Here is a 22372-nt window from a genome sequence, read left to right on the forward strand (position 1 = left end):
AAGCTTACCTCGGGGGAGCATGGGAAGCCCACCCTGGGGGAGCATGGGGAAGCCCACCCTGGGGGGCCATGGGGAAGCTTACCTCGGGGGAGCATGGGAAGCCCACCCTGGGGGAGCATGGGGAAGCCCACCCCGGGGGAGCACGGGGAAGCCCACCCAGGAGCCCCTGGCACTAGGCAGGCCCAGCGACCGCCATTACCTGCCAGCCCAGATCCCGGAAGCTGACATACAGCTCGTGCTTCTTACAGGCCTGTCTCTGGTCACCGCTGCTGTTTTCTGCGTTGGCAGGAGGCACAGGGCAGGGGGGTGGAGAGGAGAGGACACACAGGCTCTTATTAAAGTTCCCTCCATCTAAGGCAACGGCGTGAGCACAGTCAGACTCAGAAGGCGGGAGGGTGACCTTGAGGACGCAAAAGTTGTTTGAGTACCTATAGCCTTAAAACTCACTTCCAGGGGTGCCTGGGGGGCTCAGTCGGTTTAGTGTCTGACTTTGGCTCAGCTCATGATCTCACGGTTCGTGGGTTTGAGCCGCGCATCGGGCTCTGTGCTGACAGCTCCCAGCCTAGAGTTGGTCTCTCTTTGGATTCTGTCTCCATCTCTCTCTGCCCCTCCCCTGTTCATGCTCTCTCTCTCTCAAAAATAAATAAAACATTAAAAAAATTAAAGAACAAAGCAAAACTCACTTCCATCCCTGACAAATGGCCAGCGTGAGAGGTGCCCACGTCCCCAGGCCTCTTGTGCCATCGGCTTATGCCTCGCTCCAGACCCTTCTGTGCATGCTGGCTTTTTTGTGTGCATGTGTGGTTCAGGTGCAGGGTTGGCTTTGGGGAGGTCGCCTGCCTCGCGGGGCTCAGCCCTCGAGGAAGGGCCCGAGGGGGCACAGATGGGTCCTGGGGCAAAGCCCCCACCCCTCCAGGAAGAAATGAGAAGGTAGAAAGTCAGATCCCACTGACCTCCCAGGAAACCACACTACGGAGGTTGCTCTGAGGAGTGAAAAGTATGCACTGGGGTTTTCCAGAAGGATGTGAGGTTTGTTGGCTTCTGGGTTAGGGCTTGAGCATGTGTAAACATGTGGACAGCCCTGGCCTCCTCTCTCTCTCTCTCTCTCTCTCTGACACACACACACACACACACTCTCTCTCTCTCTCTGTTGCTACTGCGTACCTTCTACCCCACAGCCACAGAGATGGTTTGTCTGCCTTAACCAGGCCTTCTCCCTCTCCACCTAAAACTTTCTCACATGCTGAGACCAACACCTCAACTCCTCCCGTGGCCCGCGAGGCCCTAAGTGACCCTGATTCGGACACCATCAACCACTGAGCTCCAATCACACCCGCCTTCTCTCTGTGCTGCGAATGTAACCCCACACCTGTCTCTACCTCAGGGCCTTTGCACTTGCTGTTTCCTGGACCTGAAATGTCTCTTGTAATCTTTGTACGTCTGGATCTACTTGATCATCAAGCCTGGTTGAATGTCGCCTCTTCCGAAAGATCTTGTGGGGTCACCGTCATTGTCCCAGAGGCCAGTGCCCGCCAGTACTTGTGTAATTAACGCACAGCTAAAGGAGAGGTCAGTGCGCCAGTTCCCGTGCCCCACTGTGATCCCTCCAGGCCTAAGTGTCCCAGAAGGGGTGAGGGGCACAAGGAGCTCTGTCTCCTGGGAGGCCGGAGAAGAAAGCCCAGGCGAGGAGCCGGGGCTGCCTGCTCACCCGACCTGCACCCAGGGGACGGCCAGATGCACCCAGCTCCCCCAGCCCTGTCAGGCCACTCGGAGGGCCAGGGGAGCGGCTCTCCTGGCGGCCTCGGGGTGCTCCTGGCAACCCCAGTGCTGGTTCAGAGCCCAGGACGGAGCTCACCAGCTCACTTCCCATTCCTGGAGTGAAGCCCAACGGCTATGGCAGCCACGGCCTTGAGAAGAGTCAGCACTGAACCCAGAAGGCCAAGGACAAAAGGCCAGGGTCTCCCAATGCTCACGGCCACCCAACCCCGGCACTGTGAGCCGATGGCTTCCCCAGCAGCTGAAGCCGCTCCGTCTGTGCTTCTGGGACCTGCGGCCCAACCCCCAATGGGCCCTACCTAGGAGGGTGCACCCCAATGTGGGGGTGCTAGTCAGCGGAAGCCCGATACAGACCCTGGAGGTACAGACCCCACGGCACACCAGCTCCCAATGGAGAGTGACCAGTGGGCGTGGACCAGGGAAGGGGGTGGGGCCGCGCCAGCTCTGGAGTCAGACCTTGGTTCTCTCAGACCTGGGGCTCCGGGTCTGCAGATGAGCCCGTGCCTACTGGGGTGGCCGGCACTTTCCAATCAGTTCCACACGACACTCGTCCTCGGCGACCAGCGGTGGATGATCATCCCTCCGGCCCCCCTGCGAGAGAGGGCTCTCCCCATGAAGCCAAGACTACGCTGTATGTTAACTAACTCGGATTGAAATAATAATAATAATAATAAAAACTACACACAAACTTCATTCACACACACACACCCTTTAACTGTTTGGAGTGATTGACTATTTCCTCCAAACCCAATGACCCACCGTGTTTGGCAAGAGTTTTCTGCTCTCCTCTGATTCATGAGAATTCTGTGGGGCTTCCAGGTTAGTGACAAATAGTAACATAAAAAAGATTTCACTGAATTCCCTTCCCCGGACCTCAACGTCCCCATCTGGGAAATGGGTGCACCAGCTGTGTAGGAAGCCACATGTGGGGACCGCACCCAGCAAATCGGGAACCCCCCAGGTGCTATCCTAGACATCCCGAACATACAGCCCCCTGGGCCACCCCGATGCTGAGAACAAATGTGAAATGAAATGGAGGGGGATGGGAGTGAGGGTGGGAAGGAGAAAGAGAAGGAAGAATGGGGTCGAGGAGGAGAGGGCAGGCGGTGGGGGCGGGGAGCGGCAGAGGGCACAGCAGTCAGATGTTCTCCGTCCGGCAGGCTCCCCAGACGTGCCCGGGTGATGGGCGTGAGCTCACAGCCGGGCGGGTTCAATCACACGCGGCTCTCCCCTCCATCGGCCTCTGGGAAGAGTCCTGCGTTTACACATATCTCTATAGTTCAGGAAAGCACTTTTTACTTTTTATCTTTTTAAAGTGTATTAATTTATTTTGAGAGAATGAGAGGAGTGAGCATGGGGGAAGGGCAGAGAGAGGGGGAGAGAGAATCCCAAGCAGGCTGTGCTCTGGCAGCGTGTGGAGCCCAACTCGGGGCTTGAACTCACACACCATGAGGTTGTGACCTGAGCCGAAACCAAAAGCCAGAAGCTTAACCGACTGAGCCACCCAGGTGCCCAGAGAAGCAATTTTTTTAAATGGTTATTTATTTTTGAGAGAGACAGACAGAGTGTAAGCAGGGGAGGGACAGAGAGAGAGGGAGACACAGAATCTGAAGCAGGCTCCAGGCTCTGAGCTGTCAGCACAGAGAGAGCCCAAGGTGGGGCTCGAACTCAAGAACTGTGAGATCATGACCTGAGCTGAAGTCGGATGCTTAACCGACTGAGCCCCCCAGGTGCCCCCCAGGAAAGCCATTGTTAAAAGATTTACTAACCAACGAGGACAACTGCATTGAATTCATTATGACCCTCAGCAGCACAGGGACCACCTCAGTGGGGGGGAGGGGGGGCACAATCTCACGACCTGGTTGCCTGGTGCCTCATTCATTCATTCATTCAGTCACCCCCTCAGTCATGCAAACCGTTACTGAGTGTCTACTGGTTTGCAGAACAAAACAAAGCCCTGCCCTGGGGACATGTATTCTCCAGGGACGGGTCAGCATAAGGGACGTCCTGTCCAGAAGGACAGTGAGGGAGGAGGCGAGGTGTGCCGGGGCCTTGTGAAGGAGATGGAGTGTCCTGACAGAAGGCCCTTGGGGGGAAGTGGTATTTGCGTAAGAACCAAAGGGAGTGAGAGTCAGGCAGAGAGGCATCCAAGGGAGGCGCATTCCAGGATGAGGACACAGAGGGATGGAGAGGAGTGTGCCCCCAGGATTGCCAAGGTCAGCGAGAACCCGGACGGCAGTAGCAGCTGACAGGCACTAGAACCTTCTGGGAATGAGGAGGCATGAGCAGGGCTCAGCAGCAGGCAGCGGGGAGCAGGCAGACTTGCTGACTGAGCTCTAAGGGGGCCCAGGAGGAATGGGCAGCACTGGGGAGTCAGGGGCTCCCCACACCCACCTCTGGGCTGGGCAGCTGGAGGGCTGAGAGAGGGCACCAGCCACAGGGGTCGTCCGGAGGGCCAGGTGGCACTCAACATGTGAAGGTCAAGGTCAAGGGAACCATCGGACAAGAGCCCAAGAAATCGACCAGACCACTCACAATACCGTCTGGAATGCACTGAGTGGAAATCCAAAGGTGGCCTTCACGGTGGCAATGCCCGTGGCCGCAGGCAGCGACTTCAGTTCACAGGCCCCCCTCTCCGCCTTCCCTGCAGGGAGGTGGAAGGTAGAGGGGAGGGAAGCAGAGCCTCCCCTCAGCCCAGTGATGTGTGGAGCAGCCTGAACAAGACAGAGGACTGAGCATGTTAACTTGGGACAGGGGTGTGGCAAAGGAACTTTGTGTTGAGTGCCAACACTGCTGGCTGCTTGATGTCCTGAGGGAAAAAGGATCCGAAGCTGCTACGTGAGGCTCAGGGAGAAGAAGGTGCCGGCATTGATTAGTAATGTCTGCCACGAGCAGAGGAAGGGCAACAATGGGCCTGAGTGCCACTTTGCCCAATCCTGTCTGAAAGCAAAAGCAATGGTATTTGGCTTCATGTTGCCACCCAAGGCCCAACAGACCAAGGCTGCAAGCCGCGTGTGAGGCCACCTGCCGGTGTAAGTGGGGTGGGTGGGCACCAGCCCTGCCACCAGAGACCCAGGTGCCTCCTTGGATCACTGGGCTGCTCTGGAAGGGAGTGGCCCGATGTCCTGTTTCAAGATGGCCTCGTGTTAGCAGAAAGGCTAGGACAGGGAAGAAGAGATGACTCCGGCTCCCTGGTCCCTCTGGTCTGCCCTCCGCTCCTCTCCCGCCACCCCCACACAGTCACTTCACCCGCCTCCACCACCTCCTGCCTGAGCAGCTGACAAGTTAGAACCCCCACAGGTCAATGAGGCTGCCTCATTCCCAGGGGGCAGGAGTGAGGTAGTGAGGGGGCCATCCTGAGGGTTATGTAAATGGAGACCCGATGAGCTTCTGGCAAGGATGCAGTGGGGGAAATTGGGTGTCAAATTCTAAGGCTTTGGGGCTTGGTCCCTCTTCCTTCACTACTGGGGTACACCAGATAGACCTCCAACAAGTTAGACATCTAACAGTGTCCCTACTCTGCCCCCCACCCAGCTCCCTGCCCTTCTCTGAGCTGGGGGAATGATCGTCTGATTGCCCCTCCCCCACACCGTGGCTTAAAACTCGGCCTGGTCTTCCAAATTTGCTTTGGATGAAGTTCAAACTCAAGATGCAGCTCCCAAGAGGGTTCCTGGTCTGGCTCTCACCTTGCCGGTCCCACCCTCCCCCTGTCCCAGCCCCCTCAGCCTCTCCCCCCTCAAAGGCTCCCTGTCGCATCCTAATGTAAGTCTCTGTGCCCACTCCCCTGGGTCACCCTGGTCAAGGCCTCAAGGGCACCTGCTGGTCCCAGAGCTGTCGGGGGTCCACCTTCTCTGAAGCCCCACCGCCCCAATGTGTCCATTTCCAGTCACCGTCCCCTGCCTCTCAGGCCTGTTAGTAAGTGCATCTGCCACCTCCAGCCTGGTCTGAATTCTGAGGGTGAACTTTGCCCACCGAACCCCAAGCCCCAGGGCCAGCATGGAGGAGGTTTCCAATGCAAATTAAAGGATTCAGTTGTTGGATTTTTTTTAAATTTTTAATGTTTATTTATTTTTGAGCCAGACAGAATCGTGAGCAGGGGGAGGGGCAGAGAGATAGGGAGGCACAGAAGCCAAAGCAGGCTCCAGGCTCCCAGCTGTCAGCACAGAGCCCGATGCAGGGCTCGAACTCACAAACCATGAGATCATAACCTGAGCTGAAGTCAGACACTTAACCGACTGAGCCACCAGGTGCCCCCATTGTTGGATTTTAGTTACAGGGCATTACAGGCCCTTTAGAGAAGCTTGGAAAAGGATGGGTCCGACTGCCAGAAAAGATGAACCCTCCCGCCCCGGCATACCTGCGACGTTGGCCACCCGCAGGGCCTCCTGGCTCTTGGGCGTCTTGGAGCGGTTCTGGCTGCGCTGCTTGCCCCCCGTGGAGCGGGCGCTGCGAAGGTGGACCTCCGTGGCCTTGAAGAAGGCCACCATGAAGGGCTGCTTGTTCTGGGGCCCGTGACGCCCAATCAGGCCTGCCAGCTTGGGGTTGATGCTCTGCCCTAGACCGGAAGCAGCCAAAGGCACAGAAGGTCAATTAGGGGAGAAGCGGCGGGGGAGGGGGGGGAGCCGCGCAGACGCGGTTTCGTTGGCGCCTCCCAGTTCGTTCACACATCCGTTATCTGTCCACCGGCAAGTATCCAGTCGGCGTTTACTCAATGCCGGGTTCAGGAGCCTGGAACACAGCAGGGAACCACACGGAGGAAACCTCCATCTGGTGGGCGGCCGGCAGGTGGGGGCAGGTGGTGGGCCGTGTGCAGCAGGAAACGGGCGGGGCTGTGGGTCTCTGGCTCCTGGAAGAGGTACTTACATTTCATTGGCCAACGCAGGTCATGTGACCCACCTAGTCTCTATTTTTTAAATCTTTATTTATTTTTGAGAGAGAGAAAGAGACAGAGTGTGAACAGGGGAGGGGCATAGGGAGGTACAGAATCTGAAACAGGCTCCAGGCCCCGAGCTGTCAGCACAGAGCCGGACGCGGAGATCGAAATCACGGACCACGAGATCATGACCTGAGCCAAGTTGGAAGCACAACCGGCTGAGCCACCCAAGCACCCTGTGATCCACCTAATTTCAAGAGGTGGGAGCAGCCTGCTTGCCCAAGCATGGTGGGGACAGTGGCACGCAGCTCTGGTGACTGCCACCCTATGCATGGAGGGGCCGTCTGAGCAAAGGACCGGGTCACAGCAAGGGAGGGAGCCAGGTAGGTGTCTGGGGATAGTTATTCTGGGCAGTACACTGGCCACTTGGTTAGAGCACAGCCCGGGGGGAAGCAGGAAAGAACGAGGGGTCAAGGGGATAAAATCATGGGGGACCCTAAGGAGCACGGGTAATGCAGGGTCCTGTTACTCTGTGTACCCGGTCAAACAATGTCCCCTCCCCGCCCCCCCCCACCAAATTCAAGTCCACCCCAAACCTCAGGAATGTGACCTTATCAAAAACAGCATCTTTGTGGATACAATCAGTTACGATAAGGTCGTAAGGTCACCAGGGTGTTCTTAGAAAAAGGCCACATGAAATCACAGAGACACGGACACACAGCCAGAGCGGGACACGAGAGAACACCAGGAGCCACCAGGAGCCGGGACAGGCAACCAGGGGCCCGTTCCTTGGGGCCTCAGCAGGGACACAGCCCTGAGGAAGATGAAGCCCGCTGTTTGAAGCCCCCAGTTCGGGGCCTCCCAGGAGCCCCAGGAGATGGAGGCGGCTGTGTGAGGTGGCCACCACGGGGTGCTCGAGCTGAGCGGCGTGTGACAGAGCAGCTCTGGAGGGGGAGGGGCAGGAGGAGGGTGCTGAGCAGGGCAGGGAGAGGGGACGAAGCTGCCAGACACGGTCAGACCCTCCATTCCGTTTTCAAATCCATCTTTGGAATTCAGTTTTAGTGTTTTGGTTTGAAATAATTACACAGATTCACAGGACATCGCAGAAGAAAACGTACATGGATGTGCCCCCTACCCCTTCCCCGGATTCGCCCAACAGCCGCGTAACTGGAGTGCCTCCAAAGCTGGCAAACAGCAGATTCTGGATATGCTCTGAAAGACGCAACCGACAGAATTTGCTGAGGGACTGGAGGGGGTGGGCGCGGTGAGAAGGCGGGGCTCACTCCTGACCCTCATGCTCTGGGCCTGGGCGCCTGGAAGAAGGGAGGGGCCGTGTATGGAGGTGGGAACTGAGGCGGGTGTGGAGGTGGGGAGGAGAGAATCCGCCGGGGAAGACGAAGGCAGAGCGGTTTCAAAGCTGCTGCCTGTGATGCCCACCTGCCTCGGGACGGACCGCCATCTGCAGTGCCCACCTGACACAGGAGGGAAGCTGGCCAGCCGGTAGCAGAGTCTCCCAGCCTGGGTGCAGCTCCCGATCCAGGGAGAGAGACGGACCTGGAGCCAAACGTGCTCTGGCCCCGTGCCAGGCTTCGCGGGTTCAAGTCCTGCGTCTGCCACACAGACACCGTCAGGGCAGAGCTCCGCGACCTGGAGTGCTCGGGAAACGCTGGCTCAGGGCAGCGGTCAGGGGGCAGAAAGGAGCTCCCCTGGGGACAGCGTGCGCTGGGCCGAGCCCCGGCACCGTCTCCACCACAGAGAGGACGGGGTGCCCGGTGAGAAGGATCTGGAAGAAGTGTGGGCACCCCGAGGCAGTGGGGAGAAGGCAGACAGAATAGTCAGCGTCCTGTGTTCTGCCGACGGGCGTGCAGGAGCAGGGGAGCCGAGAACAGGCGATCCTTCGGCTCCGGCAACAGGCCACCGGCCAGTGTGGCCTGATGTCCCGCCTCGCAGTGATCGACATTCCGAAGAAAGATAAAACAGGAGACAAGGCAGAGAAAGCTCATCTCACTCATGAGAGAAGAGCTCAGAGAGGCTGAACAATTTGCCCAAGGCGCCCAGCTTGGGAGAGACAGAGCAGAATCCCAGCCCCAGCCGCGCGCCCCCGGGTGAGGCGAGGGAAAGCGGTACTCCTGGGGGCCCCGGCCCGACCCCATCTGGAATTAACTTCACCTGGAGCCCCCCCGGACGGGCCGCAGCCAGGAAACCCAGCCTCCCAGGGACCAGATCGGCACCAGGGGGTTCGCTTTGGGTTTTTAACAGCTAGTGTTTAGAAGAGCAAACTTCCCCCACCCGCCACTCTTACCTCAACCCCTTTAAAGGGTCGGCCTTCCTGCATTCTTCAGCGGGGTTTCTCGAGTTCATGCATTTATAATTCGAACGATTCTATAAAAGGAACCGTTAAAGCGGAGCCCCTAGGAATTGTATCTTGCCCCCACCCCCACCTGGAAGGCTTTTAGGGCAAAATAAAAATGCCTCGCCTGAAAACCTGACGCTGACCCAGCTACAGTAAATCCAAGCGCCCTGCGCAGTCTGTGCAGCGCTAGGGGAGGGTGTCTAGCTCACTCACAGGGTCAGGACAGCCAGGGCCAGGGACCCACAGCTTCAGCTGAGAAATGGGCAGACAGAGGGGAAAGAAGAGGGTCTTCAGGGCTGGTTTAAACCCACAGCTGCCACTGAGCACCCCATGCAGGCCGAGAGAGGTCAAGTTGCACGCTGGGGCCTCCATTTCCTCATCTGTGAAATGGGGGTGATGCCATTTATCGCACCCGTGGCTCCTCCCCTTGGTACCCCGGCCCGATGTTCATTCCTGCAGCTGGGCCTTACAGGTGGGCCTAAGAGACCACAACGAATCTTCCAGCTGCAACGATTGGCTCAGTGACGGGCACATGACCCAACTCAGCCAATGAATGGAAGAGAGGTGCCGTGGCCACGACTGGGGGAGGAGGAATGGGCAGAGCCCTGGGAATGGCCTCCAGTTAGAAACCACAAGTGGATTACATTCTCGAATGGGGCTGACCTGCTGGAGGGAAGAGCAGAGAGACAGAGCCACTAGATCAGACCGGTCCTGAAGCTTGCCTCTTGCCCCAACCCCCAAGATGAATAAACTCTTGGGGACTGTTTAGTCTGAGCTGCATGCACTTGCGTCTACACAAAGTGTGTGCAATTCTTCATAACGGGGATTGTCCCGTGACTGCTCTTTCAGATAAGCCGGGTTTTTATGTGCTATACTATGGACATCTGTCCACGTCAATGAAACGTGCTGACCTCACCCCTCAGGGCCACAGAGGAGCCTCACATCTGGAAATGGCTTTGCCTCACGTGTCCTGCCTGTGGACGTTTACGGTACGTGCTCCAGGCTGGAGCCACCACCTTGGTACTGATTCACTAGTTCACTTGGCAACTGTTGGTGGAACGCCTACTGTGTGCCTGGCCCGGTGCTGGGTGCAGACAGCAGTGAGCCGGAACAGCCTCCTGGGGGCCCCCCAGGGAGGGAGACAGTGGCAACTGCCGAAAAGCAATCTAGGACAGGGACAAGGGGCACAGGTCAGGGAAGGCTTCGTAGCCCCCGGGGTCCTGGGGGAGGAATGTTCCCAGCAGAGGGACAGGAACGCACACAGTGTCTGAAGGACAGAGAGGAGGGGGCGCCTGGGGGCTAAGCGTCCGACTCCTGATTCCGGCTCAGGTCGTGAGCTCATGGTTCGTGAGTTCGAGCCCCACACTGGGCTCTGTGCTGACAGTGTGGGGCCTGCTTGGGATTCTCTCACTCCCCATCTCTTTCTCTGCCCCTCTCCCACTCTCTCTCTCTCTTTCAAAATAAATAAATAAACATTAAACAAAACCAAGTATGAGAGCAGTGGGGCTGGAGAGGGAGGGAGGGGGCCTGAGGACGAGACTGGGTCGCCAGGGGCCCCGGTGGGGGCTCTGGGTCACATTCTAGGTGCGATGGCAGCCAGAGGGTCTGGAGGGGGCCCTGGCCAGAGCTCTGTGGTGTGAGGCCCCCTCAGGTGGGTGGTGATCTGGATTGGAACCCCTGCCCCCCCACGCCCTCCTCTAGCCCCTGCACTCGGGGCCTCTCCAAGCCCGGCAGCTCAGGGCAGCGTGGTGCCCTCCACTCACTGCCCCAGCTCAGGACAGGGCTCGAGACTGGCCAAAGCCTGTTCCCACGGACCTCGGCAGCAGGTGCTCAGGCCAGCGGGGGGCATCACAGGACGGCAGAGGCGCTCTGGGAGCACCCTCCCGGATCCTGACAATGAAAACTGTCTCCAGACATCGCTGAGTGTCTCCTGGGAGGCCGCATGTCCCAGTGGAGGGCCACGGCTTTACCCACACCCTCCCTAAAGGAGCACGTGTTCTCCTGGATGGACAAACACACGGAAGTCTGGCCATCAAGTTTTTCACTAGAAAATCCTAGAGACAATGTGGCGTTTTCCCAAGACAATTAACCGACCAGGCACCTAAACCATTCTTCTTTTTCTTAAGTCTACTTATTTATTTTGAGAGAGAGAGTACGAGTAGGGGAGGGGCGGGGAGAGAGGGAGAGAGAGAATCCCAAGCAGGTCCCACGGTGTCACACAGAACCCGATGTGGGGCTCGATCCCACAAATCAAGAGATCATGACCTGAGCTTCACTGACTGAGCCACCCAGGCGCCCCTCATTCACCTTCCTACAAACGTCCGTGGTGCACGGGCCAGAGCCCTGCCCTGCTCTGCACCCCAAGGGCTACAACCAGGAACGAGCCAGGCCAGGCTCCAGGGGGGCCCCGTGGGGAAGAACAGAACAAGACACAGCGTGATGGCACCTGGAGAAGAGAAATTTTAAGTACATGTGGGTATGGACGTGCCTAAAGTTTATTTTTCTTTCAGTGCCCTCCCAAAGGGCCCAGAAAGGTTTTCATGGAGGACAGGACATGTCGGTGGGCTGGGGAAAGAATTCGATTTCGTTTTATGATATCAGCCCGCTGGCCTTACTTAGCAGGAGCACGCATGAGTATTTGTTTGGCTCATTTGTTTCTAAAAGTCCAGGGCGGGTCACACTGGGTACGGAGTGAGGCCCCGGGCACCAGGCGAGGGAGGGCGGGAGGGGACAGACCTGGTCCCAGGCGGGGAGGAAAGACACACACAATACGTCAATGATAAGGTCTGTATCTTCAGGGAAGTTGGAAAAGCTGTAGAGTGTAGCTAAGAGTTAACAGGTTCAAAACCACCTGCAGATTTGCCGGAGCCCAGGGTGGCCAGGCTCTGCGAATAAAAATACAGGACGTCTGGCTAAGTCTGGATTTCAGATGAGTGATAAGGTTTGCGGCGTGGGGGACGTACTTATACGGAGTAATTATTGTTTTTCCATCTGAAGTTCAAATTTAACGGGGTGTCCCGTATTTTAATCTGCCAAGGGGTGCTTCTCAAGCTCGGGGAGAAAGGTTTTCCCGACGTGCGATGGCAACTGATCCCTTGCCAGCAGACAGGCTGATGGGCACACAGTTCCAGGTGGTGGCTTCCCTTCAGCAGGACACCGGGCCAGCCTCTTTGGTGGGGGGGAGGGGGGGGCTACTTCTGTTTTTGTTTTCTGGAGTTTTTTAAATTTTAGGCGTTAAACTAGCATGTGGTAAAACAGACCTTCCTCATGTACAGAGCTGTGAGTCTTTCTTTTTTAAATGTTTTTATTTATTTACTAATTTTTTGAGAGAGAGAGACAGTGGGAGCAGGGGAGGGGCAGAGAGAGAGGGAGACACAGAATCTGAAGCAGGCTCCAGGCTCTGAGCTGTCAGCACAGAGCCCGACGCGGGGCTCGAACCCACGAACAGCGAGATCATGACCTGAGCTGAAGTTGCTTAACCGACTGAGCCCCCAGGCGCCCCAAGAACTGTGAGTCTTAACGGAGGCGTGCGCTGGTGCGGTCATGGCTTTGATCCAGGTGCAGGGCAGCGCACAGGGACGGCGGGGCGCTGCCTTTTACCTCAGGTTGTCAGCCCCGGTGTCGCCGGCTTCCCAGGGACACGTGGAGATGTGTTTTGGTTTTTACAGCTTGAGGGAGGAGCTTCTGGGGAGGGCTCAGCGATGCTAAACATCCTACGGCCCCCGGGATGACCCAACAGAGCACCAGCTAGCACAAACGTCACCAGGGCCAAGGTGGGGGCACCTGGGGGCTCACTGGTTCAGCGTCTGACTTCGGCTCAGGTCATGGTCTCGCAGCCCATGGGTTCGAGCCCCGCGTCGGGCTCTGTGCTGACAGCTCGGAGCCAGAAGCTGCTTCGGATTCTGTGTCTCCCTCTCTCTGCCCCTCCCCCACTCACACTGACTCTCAAAAATAAACAAACATTTAAAAAATGCTTTAAGAAATAAATATTAAAAAAACATTTTTTTAATAGCGCCCAGGCAGAGAAACTCTACTTTTTAGGCCTGCCCTTCCTCCACCCACCCCCGACTTACACCTGCTCCGATGCTCTAACGGCGCAGGGAGCAGCTGTGACAGGGGTCTCGGACCCCAGAAGCCGAGAACGGCTCCGATCTGGTTCGCAGGCGCTCCAAGTGCTCCGTAGGCGGAGTCCGCTGGCGCCTGCTCTGACCGACCCTGCCCCCACAGGGTCCCGGACGCGTAACGGAGGCCACTCGCCCTGAGACAAGACACTTTCATTTTCTATTAGCTGCCACTGACCGCATTCCCGACGAAGCCGGTTCTCTGCGTTCCCGGCTCACAATGAAGACGAGAAACAATCGTTCCTTCGCGTTTGCTGTGAGCCGGGCACCGCGCCGACCTGCGCCGGGCACCACTCCTCCGGGAGGCCCCCGGACCCCACCTTTACAGTCCGGGAAGCTGCCTCAAAGCCATGAACTTAATCATCAGACCGCCGCTGAGTCCGGGTGGATGGAAACACAGGAAGGAAAGGCTGCCCGGGCAGGATGCGGGTGACACACGGAGCCTCGAACAGTAGGGGAGGGTTCACCGAGGGGAGGGGGGCGGGGGGACGGTCCTCCGGGAGGTGAGCAGGCGGGCAGTGCTGTGCGGGCAGGACTCCGGGGAGCCGAGCATGGGGATGAGCCGGGAATCGGGCCACAGCCGGCAGGTGCCGGGACGGCAGAGCAGCGTCGGCTCACCCCGCCCGGAGGAGGCTCCGCGGGGACAGGCTGGCACACAGATGGGGCCTCGCAGGAGAGGAGAGCGCGGCCCCATCACAGAGGACACAGTGTCTTGTTTTCCTGCGGTTTCTCTGTCTCCCAGGCCTGCGGAGGCCACGGCGCAAGATTGCTCTTTGTGGATCATGCAAAACACGTTCATTCCAGCCACGTGCCTTGGTGGCCCGAGGCCCAAGCGGCTAACACTTGTGACGTCCCCGGGCCCGTTACCCAGCGCTGTGCCGGCCCCTGCTGCCCACCCAGCCTCTGGGTCACCACGGCCTCCTCTTGCCTCCTGCTCGGCTTCAGGACAAACAGGATGTGAAGCAACTGCAGGGCGAAGGCACCGTGGAGGCGGCAGTGCCCGGGGAGGGGGGCACTCGCCAGCCAGGGCTCCCCGGGGGCTTGGTCTCCCCCGCCGCCCCGGGTGGCCGGCGCACCTCCCGGTCCCGCCCCAGCCGAGCAGCAGGCCTGGGACCACACTCGCCCTCCGGCCTCTGAGGGCCTTGCAATCCCATTCAGTCCCGTCTGTGAGGATCAAGGAGACGGTCAGGAGCCCTCACGCCAGAAAAGGAGCCCGAGGCTCCCTGGCACACAGACACCCCAGACACAGGCCTGAGGGGAAGCAGACCCTCAGGGTGGACAGGAGGGGCAGGGCCCTCCTGGCCTGGGAGCAGCTGGAGGCCAGGAAGTGTGACACGGGGCAAATGAGGCCACCAAATTGTCTTCTCCGATTGGAGGGGTCGGGCTTTTTGACGCTGTCCTCCTGAGCCCCCAAGTTCTCCTACAAGGGAGAGGAGGAGGCCCCGTGGAGGACAAGATGCTGAAGTCCTTGTCTTGGGAACAAGCGACCAGGTATTTCCACGCCGGTAAGGACGAAGGCGTCTCCGGCCCAAAGCAGAGTCTCATCATCTCCTGGCGGCTCCGGGATGGAAGGGGGTCCCGGGAGAACCACGGACATTGACCCGGTGAGCAGCGGGACGCCGTCCTGGAAACCTCCGAGCCCTTGAACCTGTCTTCACAGCCTCGTCCCTGACCTTCAGCACGTGGTCCCTGTGCTGTCCACCTTCCTCCCAGAACGCGGGCGACGTGACAGCAAAACCCTTCAGGCCGTGGCCCCAGTGCCTACAAGTCCCTGGCGTATCAAATGTTTGTTGAGGGAAGAAATGTGTTTCCAGGGCAGGCGGGGAGGCTCTCCGTGCAGGAAGCTCCTTCTAACCAGCAGGTGCCGGGCAGGGAGGGTCCGGCACGCTCTCCGGCCCAGGAGGCAGGGGCCAGGGCCAAGCTGTCCGCAGGCACGGCACCCAGGCCCACGTACTTTTAGGGGCCCGTGAAAACGTTTCAATGTCTCTTAAAATCAGAAGACAAAACATAAGCCTTTGAGGGTCGCAGAAAATGTTGTAATTTTTAATCCAGCCAAGATTGTGTTCATCTTTATACTAACGTGGTCATAAAACATAATTTTTAGTATTTTCTTTTAAGAGAAGGAAGGAGTCATGCAAGTCCGGTGCAGCCCTGGCCCGCGGGCGCCCTTCTGGATTCTCTCTGAAAGCCCTTCGTGCCCAGGCAGCGAGCGGAAGGCCGCAGGGTCTGAGGCTGTCTGTCCGGACGGCCAGGCCGTGTACCCGGCAGGGTCTCGCTGAGCCACACGAACATTCTCCGGCCTGGTCCCTGCTGGCCACGCCCCTCGGACGAGGTCCAGCCAAGAGCGAGGCTGGGAGGGCTGGACTAGGAGCCTGCGGCGGAGCCCCCGTCCACGCAGGGACCGTGGGGACTTCAGGCAAGCGCCTCTGCCTTCTTGGCCTGGGTTTCCTCACCTGGGCGGGTCCCTGTGAGCACTGTGCACACCGATGGCCACAGTGACAGTGAGCTCCAGCAGGCGGGCGCGTGGGCAGGGTGCCGGGCCCAGGACTCGGCATTTCAGTGCAATCTGTTCATTCCTTCCTCCCAACCATCGCTGCGGCCCCGCCTCTGGCCAGCACAGGCGCCCCCACGGGGGCTGCAGCAAAGGTTCTGCGGCACCAGCATTGCAGGGACGGCGCCCCTGCCAGCGGGCTCGCCCTCCACTCGGGTGTCCTGCGTCCCCTCCTCACCCACCGCCACTCCAGGAGCCGGGAGCACAGCCTGGGGGGCTTGGGGGCGGCTGCCGCCCCTCCCCTCTTCTGGACAAAGGGAAAGACCAGGAGGCGCCTGCCCTCCTCCCACCGTGTCCGGTCCTGGAGGAGGCAATCCTCCCCGGCTCACTCATGACGAGCTGCAGGTGCCAGAGCGCATGGGCCTCCCTCCCCGGCACCAGCCGCAGCTGCACCCTCCCCGGGAGGGGCGTGCACAGGAAGGCGCAGCTGCAGGGATGGGGGGACAGATGCCTGCCTCCTGGGTGGTCTCGTGAGGTGTCTGGAGACCCGGTGAGCAAGAGGCTCACCTCATATCAAGCATCCTGGGCTTCTCCAAGGAGATCTGTGACGTCTGTGCCTCACCAGGATGGAGGCGAGTTCACCAGGATGACTGCCATCGACATGCCCATTGTCTGGGTGTGGAAACTGAGGCCCGTGACGGGACAGGCTCCACATTCCGACAGCCACCTAGTGGCTGGGAGCTGCTGGGAGCGTCTGGACAAGGATTAGATGCTGCCCCCCCTCCTCTTCCCTCCCAGAGGGCTGGACGTGGGCGCCACCCACTGCCCCAGGCTCGGCTCCTACGTGCCACAGGAGGCGACGCCCACGGGGGTTTATGGGAAGGTAGCAGGAGCCGCTGCGGCGGGAACTGGTCACGTCAGTAGATGACACAGCCGAGCACAACGGAGCCCAGAATGCACAGACTCCCCAGTGGGCCCTGCGGGTGTCTCACCTGTGCGGGCATTTAACGCAAAACGGGTCCTCCGTCTGGGTACCATCTTATCGGCAGGCACTCCAGAACAAAACACAGGGCACGACTCTGCCAACGCGTCAGCACTGGGCCAGGCCCCGTGCTCTGAGGTGGGGCCTGGGAACCAGTATTCCCTACGTACCCCTGGGGGGTCTGAGGGACAAGGGCACAGCCAGGACCCGTGGTGTCAGAAACGCCAGGCTCGCCTTATCTCATCCCCAGAAACAACCCCCAATTTCACATCCCAGCGGGCCGTGGCTTTGAGCCTCTCGGATGGTCTGAGTGGGTGGTCCTGCCCTGACCCAGGCCACCAGGGCAGACTTGCCGCCTTGGCAGGCACAGGGCCTGGACGGCCCAGCCAAGTCCCGGGGGTGGGGGTGGGGGGTGGGGAGCAGCATCCATGCCCAGCAACCGATGCCCGTCTGGGAGGGGACAGGCGGGCAGGAGACGGGCCCTGATCAGGGGCACAGCCTGATCCTCACCCTGCCTCCGGGCAGCATCTTACCACCAGCAGGCTCTACCCCCCACACAAAGAGGAGTTCCCAGGCAGCTGCCAGAAGGCGGAGCCGCAGCTCCACGCCCCTCGGGGACTCGGTTTCCTCCCCGGTGCCATGAGCATCTTACAGGCGGCATCTGCCTTGCGGCTGCGCGGTGAGCCTTCTGAGGGACCAAGGCCCACAGCACTCTGTGCTCAGCAGCCGACTCAAGCTGAGCAGTTAAGCCCTTCGCTTGCATGAGCTCATCTGATCCTTCGCCACCACCCTGGAAGGTGGAAACTATTATTAACCCCACCGTCCAGATGAGGGACATTAAGTGAGTCACCCCGGGTGACAGGGCTACAGACAGGAGAGGCGGGATTGGAACCTGGGGAGTCTGGCCTCCTGAGCCCAAGCTGTGACCATCAGGCTGTGGCATCTCAGGGAACACTAAGCCTCCACCCTTGTGCTAGGGGGAGGCGGAAGCTGGAGGACAAAGGGCACGAAGACCCAGACTTTGGGGGAGACAGAGGATCACAAAGACTGAAGGGAACAGGGTTGGTTGTCACTTAAGACAAAAACCAAACCTGGGCCACCTCGAGCAGGGCAGATGGGGCAGAGAAGCACAGGACCCCTGAAGGTCAAGCTGAAGGTCTAGCCAGTATCTACAAGTCCAGGAAAAAGAATCAAGTCTAGCTTAGCCTCAGTTTTTAACCTCACCTCCAATAGGCTCCTCAAAAGCTTGTAAGTGAAACGAAGGGTTGAATGATTCTATTGCCAAAAATGTTTGGAATTCCTCTATGTTCTATTCCCCATCAGGAAATTCCCAATGGACATTCGCAACATAAAGGTTCTGATAAGTCCTGCAGAGAAACCTGCTGAGTTTCTCCCACCTAGCACTGCTCACACCTCACTGATCATAAAGGCTTTCCTTTACCTCAGGACAGTCATCAATGCTTCACAGAACATAGTTTGAGAAGTTCTGGCATACAATAGGGATTGTACTTTTGTCGATGAATAATCATCTGAAAATAATATTTTCAGCTCTGCGGACCAGAGTCTCTGTCACAACTACTCAACCCTGCTTTGATAGCACAAAAGCAGGCCTAGACAATATGTAAATCGGTCCTAGACTGTGACCGTGTACTAATAAAACTTTATGAACACCAAAATGTGAATTTCACATGTCATGAAATAGTCTTTCCCTTTTGATATTTCTCGCCCATTTGAAGAGGTGAGGACTCTTCTTAGCTCACAGGCCACAGAAAAACAGGCTGCGCGCTGAATTTGGTCCATGAGGCATGTAGATTGCCAACTCAATACAGAGCGATGGAAAACTTCAGCATTTCTAGGACCCCCCCCCAACTTAAGTGTTATGGAACAGGAGAAGGGCGGAGGCGGGGTGGGGGGCCCATCAGTAGAAACAAGACCAGCCTGGAAACAAGACAAGCGTGGTCCTGCACTCCGCAGCCCCTCCCTCACGGGACCCGGTCTTAGGCAAACCTCAGGTAGGCAAGGCAGCCCCAGACCAAAGCCGTGGCCTCTGACGGGAAAGAGAAGAGGCAAAGTCCAGGAGCCCTAAAGGGAAGGTGAATACAACATAGGCACATCATCTAGAAACGTAACTGGGTAAAACCTGGCATTAAGCACAGTAGACAGAAAAACTAGAAAGAGGCAAAGTATTTGCGGCTCCAAACACAAAAGGGCCAGCTGTCCGCAGACTATGGAGAAGAAAAAGACGAACGTTCTGCAGAGCAGCGGGCAGAGGGTATGAACGGACGGCACACAGGGAGCAAACCGCAGACGGTGCACAGGACAAAGGGGCTCAGCCTCAAACCTGACGGAGAAAAGCAAAGCAAACCTACAGGGTCCCACTTGTGGCTTCCCGACAGGCGAAGACGGACACATTTGGGGAAAGAGTAACTGTCACAGGGGGAGCAAGTGCCTCGGTATTGCTGGTGGGGGTGTGGATGGAATGGGCCCCAAGGAGGGAAAACGGACGGTCTCTATCCAAACTACAGACAGCGTCCCTTTCCGGAACTGATCCCAGGGCTATGCTCACTCCGGCAGATGATGAGGCGTCAGCTGAGATTTTTCCACGGCAGCCCTGCTTGTAAGAGCAAAGGACCAGAAAACACCTGCATGTCCTTCCCGGAGGGACGGGGTAAGTCAGCGCACCAACGCCCTTAATAACAAGAGCATCAGGTCCACGCTCAGCCTTTGCTATGGAAAGCACGGCCGGGGACCAGCAGCCACCGCACCACCTGGGGGCTGGCTGGAAATGCAGACCCCCTCTCCCCCGCTCCAGACCTGTTGAAGCAGAATCTGCATTGTAACAAGATGCCCAGGGGATTCCTATGCACACTAGGGCACTAATTTTTTTTTAATTTTTAAACCTTTTAAAAAATATTTATTTATTTTTGAGAGAGAGAGAGAGAGAGAGAGAGAGAGAGAGAGCGCGCACAAGTAGGCAAGGGGCAGAGACAGAGGGAGACACAGAATCTGAGGCAGGCTCCAGGCTCCGAGCTGTCAGCACAGAGCCCGATGTGGGGCTGGAACCCACGAACTATGAGATCATGACCTGAGCCAAAGTCAGAGGCTTAAGTGACTGAGCCACCAGGCGCCTCTCTTTTTAAAATTTTTAAAGTATTTTTTTAAGTTTAATTTTGAGAGACAGAGAGAGAGAGAGAGAAGGTGAGGGGCAGAGAAAGAAAAGGAGAGAGAGAATCCCAAGCAGGTGCGTCACTGTCAGGCAGAGCCCGACGCGAGGCTCGATCTCAGAAACAATGAGACCGTGACCTGAGCTGAGATCCAGGGTCGGACTCTCTGAGCCCCTCCACCCTCTGGCACCCCATTAGGGCACTATTTTAAAACTCCCTCTGTATTAATTCACCGAATCTCAGAACAACCCCAGAGCCCCTGAGGGTTGGAGATGAGGCTCAGGAAGGTTAGGGAGGCTGTCCCAAGTCACACAGTGGGAGAGCCGCCCAAACGCCACACGGACACAAACAGAACGGCCTTTAAACCAACATGGATGCTCTTTAATTAGACCCAACCTTCAAGGTAAGTTGCCAGGTGACAAGCGGCAAGGTAGACAACACTGCGTACACGACGTCTCTCCCTGCAGGAAGGACAAGCAGAGAGAGGAATGAAGACCCTCCGGTGCGATCGTTTAGATCCCCAGAGGGCTCTCGGAATAGACGCCAGCACCCCAGAACCAGCAGCTGGGGGGCCCCGGAGGCCGCTCAGCAGCAGAAGGAAGTCCCGGGTTGCAGGCACCTGTGACCTGAAGGTTGAGTCACTCGCATCAGCTATTCTAAAATAAACACGTTTTGCGTTTGGGTTTTTTTCCCCCCTTAAAGCTGGCGTAATGAAGAAGCTACCAACCCCAGAGCCGCACCCCGACCCCTCCACACTTAATAAACACATTTTGGGGGAAGAATGGGTGTAACTAAGCCACCTGGGCTCCCACTCTCCTCCTGTCCGCCCTTCAAAGAGGGTGGGTCCGAGGCGGAAGGCACGGAGAGGGGGTGCAGCCACCAGTGACTCTCCAAGTGCTGGGGGCTCAGGACCACGTTCGGGGGGCTCTTGGAAGGGGCTTCATGCTGGGCACCAGTGCTGTGTCCTTAACTGCGGGTGACCTGACTCCGCGGGGAACTTTCGGGAATAGCCGGAGACATTCTGGGGAGAGGCGACTGGCATCCAGTGGGTAGAAGCCGGGGGGTACGGTTAAATGTCCCGCCACACACAGGACACCCAGGACGTCCCATGTCCCCAGGGTGGGGTGCCTGAGTCAGCACGTCCACACGGTGTGTGCTCAGGCATCCCCTGAGGCTCCGGTTCACAGGCGGCTCTGACAGCACGCCTGGGACGGGACCGGAGTCCGCATTTCCGAGAGGATGTCACCCCCCCCAATGGGGCAGGGACCTCGCTCTGCACCCCGGCTGTGGCCAACCGTGTCACCATCTCCTGCAAAGGGGCAGGCGCTGCTTCTGCTCAGGGATCCGAAGGCTGGACAGTGAGCCCTGCCTGGTGGGGGGCGGGGCAGTGACAAGCAAGGAGCGTGAGCCGGCCGAGCTCCTGCGGGGTCCGGGGGCACAGGCTGCCAGGCCCGCAGGGCTGGTGAGGGGACACCTACCGTCCAAGGTCTCCACGCAGAGCTGCAGGCCCAGGTTGTGCCGCGGGTTGACCACCCAGTGGTTGCTGGTGGCCGTGATGTCGAACACCAGCCAGCCCTCCTCCGAGGCCCAGAGCGTGCGGCTGTCCAGCAGGAACAGGTCCGCCCCCCTGCGAGAGAGGAGAGACACGTGTCACGGCAGGTCCGTGGCGCGGTCGGCCGCTGTTGGAGAGAAGGACCACGTGGAGTGGGGGAGGCGGGAGGCAGTCCACCGGGCCCCCACAAGTGGGCGCATCAGAGCAACAACCAGGCCCGAAGACCCTTAGCAGCTGCGAAGGAAAAGGGAGCAGAGGAGGGGCAGAGAGAACGCACCCCGGAGTCGGGGCGCCGCTGCAAGGAGAGCTCACCCTTCCCGCCTGTGACGGGATCCCGACGGGACCGGACACGGGAAGCCGCGAGCTCACAGCCTCTGTGCTGCTTCGGGTCTCGGCATGGAAGCTCACCGTGCTGGGTCACTCACCACTTGCCAGGCACAGCCCGGGATATTCTACACGCTATCTCATTCAATTCCCACGACCCTAAGGCATAGTGATGTTATCATCTCCACGACTCCACGACAAATCCGTGACTCGCCCCAGGTCAGTTAGCCAGGAGTGGGCGCGCGCCCAGGCAACTGAGCAAAGGTGCAGACAGTCTTCATCTGCACGCCATGCAACTTCCTCTACCCCCACCAGGCATTGGGGGGGACCCCTAGACCGACATGACTAATAGAGATAACCCTTTAATCCTCTCCTCTTCACATTTTGCAGAGGCAGAATGGGTAAAACTAAAACTGATGTTGTAGTGGATGGATGGATGGGTGGGTGGGTAGATGGATGAACGGACAGATGGGTAGATGGATGGTTGGGTGGATGGATGGTTGGGTGGATGGATGGATGGATGGATGGATGGATGGTTGGATGGATGGATGGTTGGGTGGATGGATGGATGGATGGGTGGATGGATGGATGGATGGATGGATGGGTGGGTGGATGGATGGACAGACGGGTGGACAGATGGGTGGATAGATGGTTGGTTGGATGGATGGGGGGATGGGGGGATGGGAGGATGGGTGGATGGGTAGATGGATGGATGGGTGGATGGATGGGTGGATGG

The 22372-nt window shown here is 58.3% G+C and overlaps 1 protein-coding gene across 1 annotated transcript in view; it reads right to left on the reverse strand.

Annotated features, from left to right (window-relative positions):
• Nucleotides 1–22372, reverse strand: part of BMP7 (bone morphogenetic protein 7) — an 86983-nt gene that overhangs the window by 6772 nt on the left and 57839 nt on the right. The window contains exons 3-5 of the mRNA XM_029918674.1: nt 21239–21387; nt 6134–6331; nt 200–276 (exon numbers count right to left, since the gene is read on the reverse strand). Coding sequence (XP_029774534.1) covers nt 200–276; nt 6134–6331; nt 21239–21387 — 424 coding nt within the window. The remainder of the gene's footprint in view (nt 1–199; nt 277–6133; nt 6332–21238; nt 21388–22372) is intronic.

This window comes from Suricata suricatta, chromosome 12 (genome assembly GCF_006229205.1).
Source record: "Suricata suricatta isolate VVHF042 chromosome 12, meerkat_22Aug2017_6uvM2_HiC, whole genome shotgun sequence".
In the NCBI taxonomy this organism is placed as follows: Eukaryota; Metazoa; Chordata; class Mammalia; order Carnivora; family Herpestidae; genus Suricata; species Suricata suricatta.